General features: G+C 40.0%; 1 protein-coding gene across 1 annotated transcript in view; it reads right to left on the minus strand.

Moving 5' to 3' along the window:
* SETD3 (SET domain containing 3, actin N3(tau)-histidine methyltransferase) overlaps nt 1–21,310 on the minus strand; it is a 72,169-nt gene that overhangs the window by 12,803 nt on the left and 38,056 nt on the right. Inside the window, exons 7-8 of the mRNA XM_074956207.1 lie at nt 5,130–5,188; nt 3,863–3,977 (exon numbers count right to left, since the gene is read on the minus strand). Of these exons, the coding sequence (XP_074812308.1) occupies nt 3,863–3,977; nt 5,130–5,188 (174 nt within the window). The remainder of the gene's footprint in view (nt 1–3,862; nt 3,978–5,129; nt 5,189–21,310) is intronic.

Genomic DNA, 21,310 nt, shown 5'->3' on the forward strand with positions numbered 1-21,310 from the left:
GACACATATAATGGCACTGTACATAGATGCCACAGCTCAAAAATGTATTCCATGAATTTGTGATACTTTTGCAAGTCCTTTATACACTTTCTTTGTAGCCTAGATTATCCAGTTTGATCTGATGCATAACACAGGCCACAGTCACTTAAGTTCCCTCTAAACTGCATTGCCGCACAGCAGTCTATTAAGTGCTGCACAGGCTCTCAGGGCTGCAGTGGGGAGAGATGCCTCTCCCCCAGCCCTGGACCTGCCATGTCTGGGGGCAGAGGTGCCCTTCCCTGGACCTGCCGGGGGGGGGGGGGGGGAGGAGGGGAAGAGGAGAGAAGCCCCTCCTTTGGCCCCAAACCAGCCCCAGCCCGGGTCTGCTGCGGCTGGGGGAGACACACCTATCCCACAGCCCCAGCCCTGGAGCTGCTGTGGTGGAGAGAGGTGCCTCTCTCCCCCAGCTCAGGTGCTGCTGCGGGGAGAGAGCTGTGAGGAGTCCTCTCTCCCCACTGTAGCACTGGGGCAGCCTGTACTCCAAACCCCGCATCCTCAACCCCACCCCAGAGCCCGCACCCCCAGCTGGAGTCCCCCCCCCCACACACACACCAACCCCAGCCTTGAGCCCCCTCCCACACTTCAAACGCCTTGGCCCCACCCCTGCCATGTGAATTTTGTTATGTGCACCAATATGGAGGTGAGAGATTCCGGCATCCAGGCCTGTATTCCATTGGATCAGTTGCTGCTGACATACAGCACATCTTATAGAAAGACATGTCAGCTTGATTTAAAGACTTAGTGCTAGAGGATTTACCACACCCCTGGGTAATCTTTTCTAATGGTTAAATATCATCCCTGTTAAAAATGTGCATCCCAATTTCAGTGGCAACATTCCCAAAATTTCCTCTCTGTGACAGAAGGAAATCCTTGATACTATCTCAAAAGATTCATATGTCTTGAAGTTTCCTTAGCTACTTCATAAATTCAAAGAAACCATTTTCAAATTAAAAACAAAAAAAAAAACCCCTTAAAATCTTCTAAAATGATTTCAGAGAGAATCTGAAGCATTTGTGGATTCCTAGATGGAAACAGAGGGATTCTGTAGGTCTTAGAAAGTGCTGTAAATTTGCTGAGTGTGTGTTTCACTAGACTGCCAAACTTTTAAAAATAACAGCACTTCTAATGGGCTGCTCTGCAAAGTCCAATATAGTGCTAGAATCACAATTTACAAAGTTAACTAAGACAGGGGAAGTAGGAAGAAAATGAGCACTGGAGTTGCTTCCTTTTCCAGAAGATGGATAACAAGTTGTCTCCCTCTTTAGGTGTACTGCTGGAGCAGGCCAGTTCATGAACATCAAGTTGTGTAGGGGGAAGCAGTAGTTTGCTTGGCCAGTGATTTGATAAGCATGGCCCAAGCCCAGTAGGCATAATTTAGTTTATTCATTCAAAGCTCTAGTAGCAAGTAACCAACCTTTGACTGTCAAAATACAATACCACTGAAGAACAACAATGAGAAATGCATGAAGACAAACATTTTGACGTAGTTCTTAGACATAGGCTGATCTAATTAGTAACGTCAGAAGCAAGAAAAAGCTGGATGGCCCTAATGCCAGCTAAAACCCAAAGAGCATTTTATAATTTAGCATGTGGAAAAAAAGACTTGTGGGATAAAGCAAGAATAGGGACATTATAACAGGGACCGAATGAAGGGGCATTTAAACACTACCTTTGGAACAGACACTGGAGAATGCAACACTGTCTTTTTCATACATTCATGCAGTGAATCAAGTGTCCACTTGAAGTATTTCATCGGGATGCGCTATAATCAGAGCAAAGAGACTCCCACTCGCTCTCCCAAAGCCTACTATAATACATAATTTTGGGTAGATGAGTAAAACTGATCTCTGTGGGTATTACTCCTACTTCTGATAATTTAAGTAATCTAAACTTGTAATGAAAAGAAAGTTCTAACAGAGCTTTTCTATTTCAACAATAGCCAATAACAGTCAGCTCCTAAAATTTTCCAGCTACCTTCTTTGTTTATATATTGATATATATTTCCTTTAGAGTAAACTACTCAAACATAAGTAATATGAACAACTGATTAGAGAACTCTCCACTTTATCCTCAGTTTTGGGTCCCCAAGCTGCCTCTGCACCAAATCTATTCACCACGTACCAGAACAAAAAAATACTTTACCAATATCAGCAGAAGCTTAAATTAAAACAACCTGCTTGACATTGTTTTTAATATGGGCTAGCTAAATTTAATTTTTTTTTCTTAGAAGTGTCATTTGTCTTTTCTTTTTAAATCCCAACTTTTGAAGGCACTCATTAAGGACCATCCATGTGAAAATGAACAAGCTTCTCCAAAAATGTCAAGGAAGAAGAGGGCAACGAGAGTTACAGTAAGTACTATACTTACATCTAAGCCTTGCAGGAGTGGTTTTTCTTTTTAAATTGTTTCATGAAGTTTAAGAAATGTTGTACACTGGAGGATAGTCAAACACTAAATCTATCCCTGAAACAAAGTAAGAGAGCTACCAGATTCTGCAAGAAGTACTCAGCTGTAAAAGGCACTGGTTAAAGAAAAACATACCTAATAAGTAACCATTTCAATGGGAGAGAAAAAAAGAGAAAAATCAGCAGCCAGGACTGAACTCCACTGTGTTTGATACAGCCAGTCATAGTGGTATCCTCTTTAAATAAACCCGTTGTATGATCTAATAAACCAAACTGCTAATATCAACAGAAAAATGCAAATCATTACTACAGCCTGATTGAGTATTTAAGTTAAGCTTCACTCATGACAATACGACTGCTAACACATGCTGACCTGTCATCCACATCAATTCTCCCTTACAGGGACTGGATTACTAAAATATGGAAGAATAGGTCATATTTGCTGTTTACATAAGTCAACCTACTTACTTACAATACAATTTGAAAGTATAAACTGTGAAATATACAGAAGCTTTGTGGTTGGCTAAGCAAGACTGGCAAACCATTCTCTTGTGAATTCTCATTTCATCAGATCAAATCAGATTTCCTCCTAGCTCATAGAGGACCAAATCTTGACTTGATAACAGATTGGTTGACCAATCTTATCAAGTCAAGATTTGGTCCTCTATGAGCTAGGAGGAAATCTCAGGCAAGCCAAAACGTCAGCAGGTCTGACTTTCTATATACACATGCCATCTTTTAAATGTTTAATATGCCCTAAAGTAGTGTTTTTGCATGTGTTAAGTAGTGTTTCTCTGATGTACTAACAGATGTACTGGTTTTGTTGAACTAGATTTTGTTCTTGCCGTTGCTGCCTCCGTAACAAGGCTCTTTGGGCATGGTTAAGAGCAGGCAGCATTGCTTAGTTGCAAATTTCTACCCACTTTCCCTTGTGGTAGCCAGGACAGAGATGCTTTGAGAGACCACCTCCATCATAGTCTGTTTTCATATACCCAATACAAAAATATCTAGTCTCATGAAAACCTTTGTCAGCAACACCAGATACAGAACTTAGTATGTGTGAAGATTAGACATATTCAAATTTGCTAGAAAGAATTTGACACCAAGCCTATCCTGCATCATTGGAAATTCTTCTTAAAGCTGCACACTTGTGAAAGTGCAAGGAAAAAGAAAAAAACTATGCATGATTTGCAATTACATATAAGAGTCTTTTAGGTATGAGGGATTTTCTCATTGAAATAGTTATTTCAAGATATTTAAGAAGTTGTCATTTCTTTAAGATGCTTGCTTTTGAGGGTCAGCAGGGAAGATGGAATCCCTGTTTTAAGAAAAGTAAGTATTAAAATGTGCAACGGTAATTGAAATGGTTTAATATATTAAGTTCTAAAGCTTCTTATCCACATTGAAGAAATCCTTACCAGACCATTGATGTGATTACACATGTCCCATAAAGGAATCAGAGCCAAGGTAACTCGGGAACCATCTTCAGTTGGAATCTGGTTTTGTCGTGTCATAACAGAGGAAACTGCCCATCTGCAAAGAATAAAAACTTCAATATTTCATTGTTTAAACACAGCCAGTTGATCAGCTGCAACCCAAAGGTAATCAACAGTTTAGATGAGCATTTCCAAACTTTCTCCCCAAAGAACAGAAAACATTCAGATCTCCATTTATGTAAAAATTTAAAAAGTGTGCCCTTACCATATGCCACCAAGTATCAGAATTTCCTGTATAGTACTTTAGTCTATTCACTCAACTAATCCAGAATTATGAAAATTGAGATATTAAAAAACTGGCCAGTACAATACTTTTTAAAATGCATACCTTTATCGTTCACATTTTGGGCAACTTCACACTTAAGTTGACACCTCCCTCCCTCCCTCTCAGTGAAGGAAACATCTGTGGAGATACCATCCCAAAGTAATGACTCAGAACTACAAAAGGACTAAAAGATCCCTTTGAGAGCTTAGGGCTTTGTCTACACTGGCAATTAACAGCGCTGCAACTTTCTCGCTCAGGGGTATGAAAAAACACCCCCCTGAGCACAGCAAGTTGCAGTACTGTAAAGCGCCAGTGTAAACAGTCTCCCAGTGCTGGGGGCTACGCCCGTCATTGAAATCGCGCCGTGACCACACAAGGCACATTAAAGCACTGCCACGGCAGCACTTTAGTGTTGCCAATGTAGACTAGCCCTTATTCATGATATTTTATCATTTTTAACTCAACTCAAGCTCCCTCTTATCTGAACTGATTCCACTTCTTAAGACACCTCCAAAATGCATTCAGACTTCACATGCATAGCAAGACTTTTCCAGGTCTCATACCAAATATCAGTTATGAGGTAATATATGCTGGTAAAACCTTTTGTGAAAAATAAGGAGGCTTAAACGGCAGAGTAAAAGTTACCTAAAAACTACACACCACCACACTAATCTCAGGCTGTCACGTGTAATTTGGCTAAATTAACTTCTCTTCCTATCCCATATTAATGGCAATTTCTATGACTGTTGAAACATGACACTTAAACTCTATTCTTTGTTGTTTCTAAAAAGAGTACCAGTGGGTATCAAACACTGACTTTTAAATGGTTTAACGAACAGGGTTGGGTTTTTTCCCCTTCTTCCTAGTGAAGCATTTCTCACTTTTCAAGATCCCAAGATTCACTTTAAAAAACAGCACACCAACCTGTAGTCATCATAAGTGAAAGAATCCTTTAAGGGCAGTTTGCTGGCATTAGGATGTGTCTGAAGAAAAAAAAAAAATCTGAAATCAGTCAGCAGAATTTTCATTATTTAGCTGCCTAACAGATCCTAACAAGAGCCAAATGAAGCAGGAGGCGTCCAGCCGCGCTACAGAGGGATCATCATGCTATTATGCTCTCATACATCACTGTCAACTTAATTTGTTGTGCCCAGCAGCCGCCATAAATCTGTTTCTTCATATTTCAAGACTGGAACCCACAGACACCATACAAAAATAAAAATTTAAGGTGGACTGATTCCATAAAGGTAGAAAACAATCAACCTCACAAAACCCAAACAAGAAATGAACATTAGGTTTCAGCAAATTCTACTATCACCTCTCCTATCCTGGAATCTTAATTCTGTGTTTTACATATGGAGAATGAATTTATTCTAAGTCTTTCTTTCCTTCCTAGTAGTCACCAACAGTTTATTCACAGTTCTGCCACACTTCAGGAATCTCAATAGATTAAAATATTTAAATGGTTTTAGTGACTAGCATAGTTAGGTTTAGTGCAGCAACTATATGTAGATACACTCATCCAGAAGCAGGGTAATTCTATTTTTTCTTACATTTGTTAGATTAGATATAAAAGGTATATAGCTTAGTTGATATTAGCAAATAAAGTACTGTGGTTAAAAAAAGTTTTTTAAACCTGTAAAACCTGTCACTCGTTTCTGGTAAATGAAGTATCCAATATGCAGTATGTCTAAAATAACCTATCATACATTTTCTAAAAAGACATGGACTTTTCAACCACTTTAAAACTTTATACCAAACAACAGATTGAAAGCTATATGACTATAATTTTAATCTTCCACTTCAATTAAGTCTGTAGACAGATTGCAGTAAGCGATCAAATCAACAAATGGTTATTTCTTAAGATACAAATGAATTTTTGCTTGGCTGTATCTTTCCAACACTGTTAATACATGAAGCTCCATGTAGTATGGAGTTTTTACTCTTGACGCATTAGCATCACAAGTGCATGGTAATTTATCATCTCTCACTGTAATGTACTTGCTGGCACTGTGTGCAGGACAGTAGGGGATGAGGTAAAAGTGGCCCAAACCGTAAATCAATTAGAAAACAAAAGCTTGTGCTCAGTGCGCAATTTTAGGCAAATTATACATTACAAAAGACTGCCAATTGGGTGTTAGGTCCCAGGTGTTTGCTCTCCCCAATCCCTGTAGTTAACCCTTTGAATGGATTAACTCTGAAATTTATGATTTTCAAGTAAAAAGTTAATAATTTGAGCATTTCAAAAATTCAGTGTGAACTTCTACATTTCTATAGGATTTTAATATCTATATATGTTGTACACTGCACAGCAAATTACTCTACATTTAAACTTAACAGCACATTTTACAAAACAATTTCTCTCACACAAAACCACTAACACAATATTGAGCGACAAGCAACATTCCTCAGGAGCCGTTCTTTCCCACCAAACTATACCATAATTAGAAGATGAACACGCTAGAATCTGAGATAATTGAAATTATGTATTCCGTTAAAATTCTAAAAAATTCTTATTTCTTTATGACAACTTAATTTCCATTTTGATTAGCAGTATATTAATAGTCTAAAGATTAAACCTTGGTGTGATGAACTAAGCATCCAGGAAAGTTAACATTCAGAAGCGAAATAAAAATTAACAGTTAACCAAAGGGTTAACTACAGTTTAATTTTAAAAGATTTCCACTAGAACATTTATGTCCAGTTCTATTACAAACTAATAACTGTCAAAGCTCATTCTATGCCTAGAAATCCTAAAGAAAATTTTCTGTGAACAGGGAAATTTCTAAAGAAATTTGATTGTTTCTCATTTATATTTAATCCACAGAGTTAATCCAGGAATAAATCTTCATAACGCTAACGCTTACAAAGTTATTCTATTTCCTACTGTATTTTTTTTTGGTACTAAAACAATTTTGCTTAAGAAAAGCGACATGGAGTTTTTCTAATTGTCATATTGATATTAGCTTTGACTAAACAGTTCATATTCACCAGGAGAGACTTTGTCAGTGTGGCACTGATGCCACCTACTGGCACTGGAGCAGAATAATCACCAAAATGCTATGCACAAAATTAGATTATTTCCTCTTGAATTTGATCATTAATCATAGCATGGCCAGGCCAAGTCAAATTCCTTCCAAACCCTCCTCCCTTAATTCACAATAGCTGGCATTAGGATAAACATGACACTAATTAAAATGAAAATCTCCTCCAGCATTACCAACTTGACACTGGTGGTTCAAACTAATTCACCCTTGTGAAATCCTAATATTTGAAATATTTAATGTAAACAGATGCTACTTTAAACCAACAGCATGCAGCTGTTTATCATAAGATCAAAAGAAACTAGGTGTACAAGAAATACTTATTTTTCACCCCAACAACCACTTCTGACAGGATGAATGATTGTCAACAATAGATCAGTAGTTAGAATGTACTAAAAAAAGTTAAATGGCATATAAACAGGAAAGTAAACATCTCAATATTTTTTTTTACTGATTTTTCCTTTGAAATCCAAATTCATTTTAAAGGTCTAGGACTGAGCACACTACAGTGAAGTTCTTAAATGAAGCCTCAGATCAAATACTACACACGCAGAAATTATTCATCAGCCAATATGTCTTAACAATGATCTACAGCAAGCATCTCTAAAAAGCAAGAGGGTAGGTCACACTATGATCAATCAGCCGTTGGCCTCTCCAAGAGTGTAAACTAGTGTTAATTTTGATGGTGTAGTTTTTGTAATGGAGACATCTGACAACAAGGAACTGTATTGAGACAACCAGTTCATTTCACATGGGCTACTGAACAGCCATCAGATGGTAACGACTTTCAGTCACAACATACATCAATCCAGATTTGAACATGTGACCTCAAGGTGAAGGCTGTATATTCCATTAATCCCTTCATTTATAAATTTCTAGAAATTAGAGACTGCCATATCTTAATAGTTCAGGTGCATGTAACCAGTGTTTTTATATGGATGAATTACAACAAAGGGCAAGAATGATATGGTTTTGTAATAAAAGATGCAAGACAGAATAAAATTATCAAAAAAATGTAATTACCATATTTATAAGAACACTTTCCACAATGCAATATTCTAGTAGCTATTTTAAAGAAATTAAAATACACTAAAGTCAGCATATCTGACCATATTAGATTTCTGCCCTGAACTATTTCAGCATGCTACTTAAAAATAGACCAAGAAATTTAAATTAAGCCTATAGATCATAAGAGTTTGAAGACAGAAAACATTAACAATATTCTGATTAAAAAATTGATTTAGCATGCAGCTTCTCTTTATAGTCCCTTGGTAAAAATGAAATCTCCCTAACAAACACTTAATAAAACCTGTCAATATATCTAGAAAGAAAAATGACACAAATGCATTAAGTATTAAATACCCTTGGAAAAAGTCACATATTCCATGAATTTTTGATGTACTATCTTGACATTAATGTAAAACCTTGATATTTATAATTGACAGATATTTAATAAAGTATAGAAGATGGCTGCTGCATAGCATGCAAATTTTCCAAGTTGATCAAAAAAGATACAGACATGTATTTAAACTAAACAAACACTTAATATGTAACAAAATCAGACATTGCTTTTTTAAGCTTATGCAGCCAGACCTTTAGGGAGCAGCTATAAAATATGGCATTCAGCATTACATGAACTCTAATTCAAACTAATCAAGTCTGTACGAAACAGCTTTGAATAGCTTTAATTTTTTTTTTTTAAGTTAAAAATGAGAACATCAAGTGAGTATTCTCATTTAAATGCAGGCCTTTACATTCTATCAAAATAGTCATTATAGAGGAACAAACCCCATACAAACACCAGAGTTACAAACTGACCAGTCAACCACATACCTTATTTGGAACTGCAAGTATACAATCAGGTAGTAGCAGAAACCCAAAAAAAACCAAAACACAATACAGTACTGTGTTAAACGTAAACTACTAAAACAAATAAAGGGAAAGCACATTTTTCTTCTGCATAGCAAAGTTTCAATGCTGTATTAAGTCAATCTTCAGTTGTAAACTTTTGAAAGAATCATAACGAATCAATCTTGAATCATAAGAATCAATCTTATTTGTTCAGAGTTACATACATTTCAAAGTTACGAACAGCCTCCATTCCCAAGGTGTTCATAACTCTGAGGTTCTATTGTATATTTAAACAAAAAGTTAGTAAACCTTTTTGGGATAATACTGTCAGAGTTGGCATCCTGTGGTGGCCAAATGCAGCAAAATCAAGGGTTGGTGTATTTACATTTCTGGGTGTCTACTTCCAAATGGTACAGTAACTCCTCACTTAACGTTGTAGTTATGTTCCTGAAAAATGCAACTTTAAGTGAAACGATGTTAAACGAATCCAATTTTCTCATAAGATTTAATGTAAATGTGGAGGGTTAGGTTCCAAGGAAATTTTTTGGGGGCAGACAAAAGGCATTATATACTGTACAGCAGTGCTACTCAAAGTGGTGGTTCGCGGACCAGAGCCATTGGCTGCCGGTCTGCACGCACGTTGGAAAAAAAATTGCCGGTCCCCCACATCAGATAGCTTGAGAAGCACTGCTGTACACTACTGTACTGTGGTTGGGAAGTGCCCCCGGCTTACACCACACAGGCACAGCCGGCTGCAGGCAAGGACACTAGGAAGCACCTTCACAGCAGCAGTGGCAGCTTACCCAGAGAAGAACAGGCGCCGACTTTGCTGGGGGATGCTCCAGGCCCACCTCTTCCCATCCCCGCTCGACTCCAGGCGCACCTCTTCCCACCCCCACTCCACCTCCTCTCCGGAGCACGCCGCATCCCCGCTCCTTCCCCGCCCCCAGAACATCCTAAGCAGTACCAAACAGCTGTTTGGTGGGCTTACTACCAAACAGCTGTTTGGTGGGCTTACTACCAAACAGCTGTTTGGTGGGCTTACTACCAAACAGCTGTTTGGTGGGCTTACTACCAAACAGCTGTTTGGTGGGCTTACTACCAAACAGCTGTTTGGTGGGCTTAGGACTTTCTGGGAGGGAGGGGGAGGAGTGGAGATACAGCGCTTTCCCGCTCTTCCCCCTCCCTCCCAGAAAGTCTTAAGCGCTGCCAAACAGCTGTTTGGTGGTGGTGGGAAGTGCTGGGAGGGAGGGGGAGGAGGCGGAGAAGAGGAACTTGTGCAATGCTCCCTTGTAAAGTTGCTGCTCTTCCACAAAATCTTGCATGCAATGTACAGAGCAGGGAGCCAAACGACATTATAGGGGAGCACTGCACAACTTTAAACAAGCATGTTCCCTAATTGAGCAGCAACGTAACTTTGAAACAACATTAAGCGGGAGGACGTTAAGTGAGGAGTTACTGTACTGTTCAGTCTAAAAAAAACCTTCCTCCAAATTTCAAAACTTGCTTATATATAGTTGGAGGATGTCTCAAAACAAACAGAAGTATTTAAAGTAGCAGTGGCTGCTGCCAGATTGCCTGCAGCCACACTGATGAAAGAAAGGGTTCTACTCTAGCAACTAAGACCACCACCAAGGCTAGCAGCCAGTCTGACAGCCAGATATGGGGGTGGTGAGAGGTGAAGTTATTGAACACTTTTGCCCTCTTGGGCAACTGACATATCAAGATGGTATATGTGTGCAACTTTGTAAAAGTAAGGTTCTTCCCTTCCTTCACGTTATTTCTCAGGCACAATAGAAAAAGAACAATTTTTTACTTTACACTACTAGAACGTAAGACCAGTCATACTGTGTCAGACCAATGGTCCATCTAGCCCAGGATCCTGTCTTCTGACAGTGGCCAGAGCCAGAGCTTTCAGAGGGAATGAACAGAACACGGCAATTTCAAGTGATCCATCTCCATTACAACTTCTGGCAATCAAAGGCTAGGGACACCAAGAGCATGGGGTTCCGCACCTGACCATGTGCCTAATAGACACTGATGGATCTATCCTCCATGAACCTAATTCTTTTTTTAACCCTGTTTTTTTTTTTTTTGGCCTTCACAACATCCCATGGTAACAAGTTCCACAGGTTGACTGTGCATTGTGTGAAGAAGTACTTCCTTATGCTTGTTTTAAACCGGCTGCCTATTAATTTCATTGAGTGACTCCTAGTTCTTATGTCACATGAAAAAGTACATAACATGCCCCTATTCACTTTCTCTAGACCATTCATGATTTTATAGATGTCTAATCATAGCTCCCCCTGTCAATGCTTTTCTAAGATGAACAGTTCCAATCTTTTTAATCTCTCCTTCTTTGGAAGTTGTTCCAAACCCCTAATCATTTTTGTTGCCCACCTCTGTACCTTTCTAATTCTTTTTTGAGATGGAGTAACCAAAACTGCATGCAGTATTCAAGGTATGGGCATACCAAGGATTTATAAAGCGACATGATTATATTTTCTGTTTTATTATCTATCCCTGTCCTAATGGTTCCTGTTTATTTTACAGACCAGTCAGCTTAACTTCTGTACCTGGAAAGATAATGGAGCAAATAATTAAGCAATTAATTCGCAAATACCTAGAAGATAATAAGGTGATAAATAACAGTCAGCATGGATTTATCAAGAACAAATCATGTCAAACCAACCTGATAGCTTTCTTTAACAGGGTAACAAGCCTTGTGGATAGGGAGGAAGCGGTAGATGTAGTATATCTTGACTTTAGTAAGGCTTTTGATACGGTCTCGCATGACCTTCTCATAAACAAACTAGAGAAATACAACCTAGATGGAGCTACTATAAGGTGGGTACATAACTGGTTGGAAAATCATTCCCAGAGAGTTATCATCAGTGGTTCACAATCATGCTAGAAGGGCATAATGAGTGAGGTCCGGCAGGGATCAGTTCTGGGTCGGTTCTGTTCAGTATCTTCATCAATGATTTAGATAATGGCATAGAAAGTACACTTATAAAGTCTGCAGATGATACCAAGCTGGGAGGGGTTGCATGTGCTTTGGAGAATAGGATTAAAATTCAAAATGATCTAGACAAACTGGAGAAATAGTCTGAAGTAAATAGAATGAAATTCAATAAGGACAAATGCAAAGTGTTCCACTTAGGAAGGAACAATCAGTTACACACATAAAAAATGGGAAATGACTGTATAGGAAGGAGTACTGTGGAAAGGGATCTGGGGGTCATAGTGGATCACAAGCTAAATATGAGTCAACAGCGTAACGCTTGTTAAGGAAAAGTTAGCACATGTGACTCCATTTTGGTTTGGGACCCACCATTGTTTAAATGCCAGCACATCATACACCAGGAGGAGTAATCCTTAGATACTGAATCCATGTGAAAATCCTCCTCCTCGTCTCCAGCCTGCCTTGATTTGCAGTATCTGGTTTTTGTCAGTCTCTAACTCCCTGTCTCTTGGCCTTGATGTGAGGCCTCCCATCCTGATAATAAAAGTTACTGATGCAAAGCTGTTGCAAAAAAACCAAACAACATTCTTTGATGTATTAGAAGGAGTATTGTAAGCAAGATGCGAGAAGTAATTCTTCCGCTTTACTCGCACTGATTAGGCCTCAGCTGGAGTATTGTGTTCAGTTCTGGGCACCACATTTCAGGAAAGATGTGCACAAATTGGAGAAAGTCCAGAGAAGATTAAAGTTCGAGAAAACATGACCTATGAGGGAAGATTGAAAAAATTGGGTTTGTTTAGTATGGAGAAGAGAAGACTGAGGGGAGGGACATGATAACAGTTTTCAAAGTACATAAAAGGTTGTTACAAGGAGGAGGGAGAAAAATTGTTCTTCTTTATCTCTGAGGATAGGACAAGAAACAATGGGCTTAAACTACAGCAAGGGCGGTTTAGGTTGGACATTAGGAAAACTTCCTGTCAGTGGTTAAGGAAGTGGTTAAGCACTGGAATAAACTGCCTAGGGAGGTGGTGGAATCTCCATCATTGGGGATTTTTAAGAGCAGGTTGGACAAACACCTGTCAGGGATGGTAGATAATACGTAGTCCTGCCTTGAGTGCAGGGGACTGGACTAGATGACCTCTCAAGGTCCCTTCTAGTTCTATGATTCTATTAGCTTTTTTGACTGCCGCTGCACACAGAGCAGATGTTTTCAGAGAATTATCCACAATCACACTAAGAGCTCTTTCTTGAGTGTTAACAGCTAATTTAGACCCCATCATATTGTATGTGTAGTTGGGATTATTTTTTCCAATGTGCATTACTTTGCATTTATCAACACTGAATTTCATCTGCCATTCTGTTGCCCAATCACCCAGTTTAGTGAGTGTCCTTTGTAACTCTTCACAGTCAGCTTTGGACTTAACTATCTTGAGTAATTTTGCGTCATCTGCAAATTTTGCCACCTCACTGTTCACCCCTTTTTCCAGATCTTTTATGAATATGTTCAAAAGCACTGGTCCCAATACAGATCCTTGGGGAATCCCCATTATTTACCTCTCCTCTGTGAAAACTGACCATTTATCCCTATTCTTTGTTTCTTATCTTTTAACCAGTTACTGATCCATGAGAGGACCTTCCCTCTGATCCCAGGACTGCTTACTTTGCTTAAGAGCCTTTGGTGAGACACTTTGTCAAAAGCTTTCTGAAAGTCCAACTACACAGTAACCACTGGATCACTCGTCCACATGCTTGTTGACACCTTCAAAAAATTCTAATACATTGATGAGGCATGATTTCCCTTTACAAAAGCCATGTTGACTCTTCCCCAAGATATTTTATTTAAGGCTAAGATTTTGTCATGGTTATTTTTAGTAAAAATCAGACAGGTCATGGGCAATAAACAAAAAGTCACAGAAGCCGTGCCCTGTCTGTGACTTTTGCTGCTGCGGTTCCATGGTTTCCCCCGCCACAGTGGTGGCTGAGAGCTGTGGCGTTCCCACTCTGCCAGTGGCACCTGGAAGCTGCATGGGGGCGTGTGGGGGAGAGGAGGCCCTCTCCGCCCACAGCATCTGGGAGCTGCAGGGTGACCATATTTCCCGAAGAGAAAATGGGACACCCCCAGCTGCTCGTCTGAGGCATGTCCCCCATACCAATGCACGCAAGGCTGTCACCCGTCGCTGGAACCCTGAGGATAGCCCCCTCAGGAGTCTGTCACCTGTTGCTGGAACCTTGCAGAGGGCCTCATAGCACTGGAACCCTGCCAGGGCCCCACTGGCTGCCAGCTCCAGAGTCCTGCAGGCCCTGGGCTGAAGCAGAGAATTTCAGGAAGGTCTCTGGAAGTCAGGGATTCCATGACTTCCATGACCTCCGTGACTTAAATGTAGCCTTAATTATATTCAAACGTGTGTCTGATAATTCTATTCTTTACTATAGATTCAACCAATTTGTCTGGTGCTGAAGTAAAACTTACTGGCCTGTAAATTGCCAGGATTGCCTCTGAAGCCTTTTTTAAAAATTGGTGTTACATTAGCTACCCTCCAGTCATCTGGTACAGAGGCTGATTTAAGCGATACTTTAATTGACTCTCATACTGTCACTCCACCATCAACACAACCTACTCCTTCATTCCTATATATTTTGTACTCTGGTATTACCATGTCCCATTGATTATCATTACATCTCATAACAAAAGAACTAGGGGTCATCAAATGAAATTAATAGGCAGCAGGTTTAATACAAACAAAAGGAAGTATTTCTTCACACAATACACAACCTGTGGAACTCTTTGCCAGAGGACGTTGTGAAGGTCCAGACTTTAACAGGGTTAAAAAAATAACTAGATAAATTCAGGGAGGATTGCCCATCCTGGCTAATAGCAAAAACTGCTACAACACCAGGACCTTTCTGACTGACCTAGTTAGGTTAGCCTCAGTTTTAGAAGCTCTTCCTTGAAGAATTTCTCTTTTATGTTACTATTGTAACAGGACTTTATCACCTGGATGAAAGCAACAGCAGCCACCAAGTCCCTGATTCTAAAAAGTACTAAGCATGTGCTCAGTGCTTTGCTGAATCAGGAGCCAAGAGCTGAGTTCACACACCTCTGTGTTCTGGCTCAATCATCATACTTACACTTCCATTCGGATTAAATTACGACAGAGGTTGTAGTACAACTTTGCTTCCTATTCTTGTTGACAAAGACAGTGGAAGGAGTCTTGGGGAACCTTCTTCCTGTCCCTCTCGGAAGAATATAGTTTCAAGCACACACATCCCAAAAGGAAAAGATATTGGACAATTTCTGCATCAATATCACTAAATCAGGTGTCAATATCATAAAGAAACTATTCTGTGTTACTGAAGTTGTGTCAGGCTTTACTTCTGCATATCATCTCTGGAAAGAATCCCACTCAGTGTGGATTATACTGTGGCATCCCAAGCAAAAAATAATGGTAAGGTTACTTGAGGTACTCAAAGCCAAACCCAGCTTAAGCTTCCACCTTGTTAGCTTTCACGCCTTTGAACATTAAGCTCAAGGGTTTTTCTTTTGACCAAGCAGAATTTTTTTCCCTCCCCACCCTCAGTGAAGTCTCCCCTTTCCAATGCATTCATTAACATGGGGAAATTTCATTAAGAGACAAGTTGGATACTACATGATGGTTTCAGGCCAAGGTGAAAACACACACACTCCGGGCCACAAGTAGGAAGTTCTATCAGTAATTGCTGGGTACTGTCCCCTTCCCAGCTGTGGAAATCCTTTGAAGCAGGAGCCTTAAAGAGAAACACTTCTCTGTACAGAAGTACTGAGGCTACAATTGCCCTTAAGCTAAACTAAATAAAGATTTCAGAAAGGAGGATCCAAGTGATCTAGAGAGAATCAAGAATTCCCATCTTCTATTGAATATGTGCTGCCTAACATAATGAGGTAACCCATCAGTCCAGAATGGAGGATACGAAGAAAACTACAAGATGTCTTCTACTTTGTAATAATAGTTTACTTCTACAGAGGTACATGTCAAAACATTCACTTAACTTGTTTTATTAACTGCTAGGAGTGTGTCTATTATAAAAGTAGGTGCTAGATTTTCTAAGGTGAGAAAAAAAATATTACAAACCAGAATGTTCTAACACAAGAGCAGAATGGAGCTCTAAACTTTAAAAAGGCGCCACAGGACAGTAATTAATTAAAGTTATATAATTCACCTACTGACTTGATGAGGCACCTGAAAGTACTGTAAGTTTGTGTCAGTGATTTTTTTTTATTGCATATGATAAATATTGATTGGATGTTCTGTGTCATTCCTACATTACAGCAGGATTCATGTGGTGAGAATGGTGTAAAATGACACTTCCTGGCATAGCAGAGTTTAATTGCATCTTCCATTCCATTTCTTTTGTACATCACCACTTGCAAAAAACCGCACATAGCCAGTTGAGATAGCAGTGCCATTCTAGCCCCCTCAAACACACGCAATCATGACACAAGTTACCTGTTCTAGGATCCAGAGGCCGGTCAATCCGGAACACTTGGGAAGGAACAGCTGGATATACACTCTTGATTGGTAGTGGCTGCAGTCATTTACTTCCCCCATCATCACACAGACTAATAATCCTCAACCTTTTCCATAGCTCCTTTTTCATGATATTTTGGAAGGAGTTCCCACTTATAATATGCAAAGGGAAGGGCAACTGTGACTCCTTGACACCTGCTTGCAAATCTGAGGTTGAAAACTCCTGATATAGAGACAGTGAGAGTGCAGTTGTACCTTCAGTGAGCTCCCTCGTAAATGCCTTTTTCCCCTTAGACAGTTCAACCCCTATCACATGAAGAAATACTGAAAAGGACAGGGTACCCAGACCTGCTTCCTTCATCTTCTTCCCACACACCATTGACAGCATGGATGCCAAAAGAGAGGAAGAAGGACAGCAGCCAGATGTGCAATTCCAAAAGACAATAGGCCTTCTTCACCCAACCATTCTGTAACCCAAACTGCGTACTGTGTTTGAGTTGGCAAGTACTGCAGTTCCAAGTGAAACTTACTTTTAAAGCTAGTCACTTTTAATTTTTATTTCTTCTCATTCTTTATACTGTCTAGAAGAGAAGTTCTCAAACTGTGGGTCCTGACCCCAAAGTGGGCAGCGACCCTGTTTTAATGGAGTCGCCAGGACTGGCATTAGACTTGCGAGGGCCTGGGACCAAAGTACAAGGGTTTTCAGCCTTGGGTGGCGGGGCTCAGGCTACAATTTCCCCCTCCCAAGGCTGAAGCCCTTGGGCTTTGGCACCTGCCCAGGATGGTGGGGCTCAGGCTTCAGCTTTGGCCCCTTTGCCTGGGGCAGCAGGGCTTTGGTGGGCTCAGGCTTCAGTCCCCCCTCCTGGGGACATGTAGTAATTTTTGTTGTCAGAAGGGAGTTACAGTGCAATGAAGTTTGAGGAATCCCTGATCTAGAAAAATATAAATGCCTTCCTCAACAGGTGAAGCCAACAACACCTTTCTACAATCAACCGACAGAAAGGGATGTCACCACACTTTAAACGTGAGTTCATCATTTAAGGGACTCCACTTTATATAACTTGAGGAAAAAGACATTCTTTCCCAAGCTTGACTGGAGTGATGCCTGGCAAGGAGATAAGTATACCATCACATTACATTGATTCCATTAAGAGTGTGTGAATATTCGGACAACATACAGAACAATCTGAGTATCAGAAAGTTACCCAGACCTTCATAAAAAAACATATTAATGAAATCTTTATTGCAAATTCAGTCTGTTGGAACTTTACTAATGTCACCGAGTGACCAGCAAAAAAGCCAACAGCAGAATCTCCATAGGATGTATATAACTCTACAGTTCCAAAACACAGATTTTACATTTTGCTCTAAGAGATCTGGGTAAAGGAATATCAAGCTTTTCATTTTTAAATTGCTATTCCCAAGCCAGCAGTGTCAGAAATCCACCACTGCTGTTTAGTATACACTTCTACCCCGATATAACGCGACCCGATAGAACACAATTTCGGATATAACGCGGTAAAGCAGTGCTCTGGGTGGTGAGGCTACACACTCAGGCGGATCAGCGCGTCTGGCTCCAACACACTGCTCTGAGTGGCATGTTAAGGGTGCCGGGCCAGGGCCGAGGGGTTGGATAAGGGGCAGAGGGTCTTGGGGGGCGGTCAGGGGACGGGGGAGGGGGGGTTGGACGGTTTGGAGGTTCTTGGGGCGGGGCAGTCAGGGGACAGGGGCATTGGAGTCCCGGGGGGCCTGTCAGGGGGCGGGGGTGTGGATAGGGGTCAGGGCAGTTCAGAGGACAGGGAGGGGAGTTGGATGGGTCGGGAGTTCTGAGGGGTCAGTCAGGGGGCGGGAAGTGACTATTAATAACGGAAATGCTCGAGGCAAAGCAAGTTCGATATAACGCGGTTTCACCTATAAAGCAGTAAGATTTTTTGGCTCCTGAGGACCGCGTTCTATTGGGGTAGAGGTGTATTATGTTAAATGGTCTTGGTGGTCTTAGTATAGTTCTCTACTGGCAACAGAACACACAAAGGCACCATTGTAACTAGTACCCTTGTTATTAGCCCAACTAGAGAGTGTATGCTCATTTATTCCTTGATGAGTGAACTATTGTTCCACTGCCAAGACGTGGATATTCCATAACAATACTGAAGCACACCTGTATAAAAAAAAGTATGTGGTAGCTTGTACTGCTAATGCTGTATTAGGATTTCAGCCTCCACAACTTCTTCTCTAATATGGTGTATTTAGCTAGGTAACATTTCTATATTACATGTAGTCAAACAAATTGGAATACCTGACCTGGTTTACGCTCTGCTCTAAAGCCCAAACTCAGACGAATCCAACCCCAAACATGTTGAATTTACACCATCCAATTGCATACTATACTACCAGACCATCTTCTGCCTGCCACTGACTGTCCCCCTGCCCCAACTATAGTTCTTATTAACTTGTTTACAATGTCACCTGAAAGCCACTTGCTAAGACAAACAAGTTTGTTTACGTTTACAGAAGATAATGCTGTCCGCTTCTTGTTTACAATGTCACCTGAAAGCGAGAACAGGTGGTAGTGTGGCACTTCTGTAGTCAGTTTTGCAAGGTATTTATGTGCCAGATATGCTAAACATTCGTATGTCCCTTCATGCTTCGGCCACCATTCCAGAGGACATGCTTCCATGCTGATGTCTTTCTTTAAAAAAATGTGCTCTGTGTTTTACCAGCATTCTTGTCATAAGAGTCTCCAATGATGACCCAGCAAGTTGTTCATTTTAAGAATACTTTCACTGCAGATTTGACAAAATGCAAAGAAGGTACCAACGTGAGATTTTGAAAGATAGCTACAGCATTTGACCCACAGTTTAAGGATCTGAAGTGCCTTCCAAAATCAGAGGGATGAGATATGGAACATGCTGTCAGAAGTCTTAAAAGAGCAACACTACGATGCAGAAACTACAGAACCCGAACCACCAAAAAAGAAAATCAACCTTTTGTTGCTGGAATCTGACTCAGATGATGAAAATGAACATGTGTCGCTCCACATGGCTTTGGATTGTTATTCAGCAGAACCCATCATCAGCATGGAAGCATGCCTTCTGGAATGGTGGCCGAAGCATGAAGGGGCATACAAATCTTTAGCATATCAGGAATGTAAATACCCTGCAAAGCTGACTACAAAACTGCCACACGAACACCTGTTCTCACTTTCAGGTGACATTGTAAATAAGAAGCGGGCAGCATTATCTTCTGTAAACGTAAACAAACTTGTCTGTCTTAGCAAGTGGCTGAACAAGAAGTAGGACTGAGTGGACTCGCAGGCGCTAAAGTTTTACACAGTTTTGTTTTTGAGTGCAATTATGTAACAAAAAATCTACATTTGTAAGTTACACTTTCGCAATAAAGAGATCACAATACAGTATTTGTATGAGGTGAATTGAAAAATGCTATTTTTTTGCAGTGCAAATATTTATAATAAAAATAATATAAAGTGAGCACTATACAGTTTGTATTCTGTCAGGTTTCAGAGTAACAACCGTGTTAGTCTGTATTCGCAAAAAGAAAAGGAGTACTTATGGCACCTTAGACTAAATTGGTTAGTCTCTAAGGTGCCACAAATACTCCTTTTCTTTTCGTATTCTGTGTTGTAACTGAAATCAATATATTTGAAAATGTAGAAAAACCACAAATATTTGTAATAAATTGCAATCGGTATTCTATTAACAGTGTGATTAATCATGATTATTTTTTAAATCATTTGACAGCCCTATTAATTTTCCATTTTAATTTTAACATGATTTTAAAAATTAACTACAACTACCAATTAAATAGTTGTCTTAAAATGGGGCAGCCAATAGAAGAACACCACCCTCCATCACTCTTGGGGAGAAAATGCTGTAATCTACAGCCACTGGCCCTTTGGTGTGAGGGAGAATTAAAGTAGCATTCCAGCATTTCCATTTGCCATAGAGTACTCCTGATGTCTTGCACTGATCTATGCAGAAACCACTCTGAAGTTAACTACAAACATGCAACCAGATGCAGCTGGGAGGAAAAAAATCAACCAGGAAATCCAAGGCATACTCCTTCAAAAAGCCATGAAGAAAATATAACAAAATCTCATAGTGAATGACTAAACTATATGGCTCCCTCTTGTGCTTATAATGCCACATTTCAGTGCAGAAACCAACCCCCCCGCCCCAACATTAAACCACAAACATTTGGACTCTGTTCACCCTTCAGTGCACATACAATGCCCACAAGTGTTAATAGAAGTTACACACACGCTTATCCAGGAAAGAAAAAAAAACCCTGTGGTATACAAAAGTTCTCTTTGGAACAAGCTATAAAAACCTCTTAAAAGAAAAGCTACTTAGATACAAGGCTACTGATTTCAAAATTTCTTGCTCTTTATAAGTAGCGTTCCAGGGCCCAAATATACCTTTCAAGTCCATCTGCAAGAATTTTTTCCCTTAACTATTTTTTAGTTATCAAATTACATACATTTAAAAAGGGTTCAGTTTGGTTTATAGGTCCTGGCTAACGTGCTCAAGGGTTTATTTTTGTCTGCTCAACCTCACACCTGTTTTTGCTTATCAAACCAGACTACAGTTTAGCTTGTAACAGCTGTTAAAAGCAGAAGTCTGTCTGTTCTTCACGTGTATCCAAGGCTAATCACTTTGGGAAGGGTTTAGAAATATGCTCTTATGAGAATACCCTGTTTATGGAGAAGCTAGTGAAACAAAG

The sequence above is a fragment of the Natator depressus genome, chromosome 6, assembly GCF_965152275.1.
Source record: "Natator depressus isolate rNatDep1 chromosome 6, rNatDep2.hap1, whole genome shotgun sequence".
Taxonomy (NCBI): Eukaryota; Metazoa; Chordata; order Testudines; family Cheloniidae; genus Natator; species Natator depressus.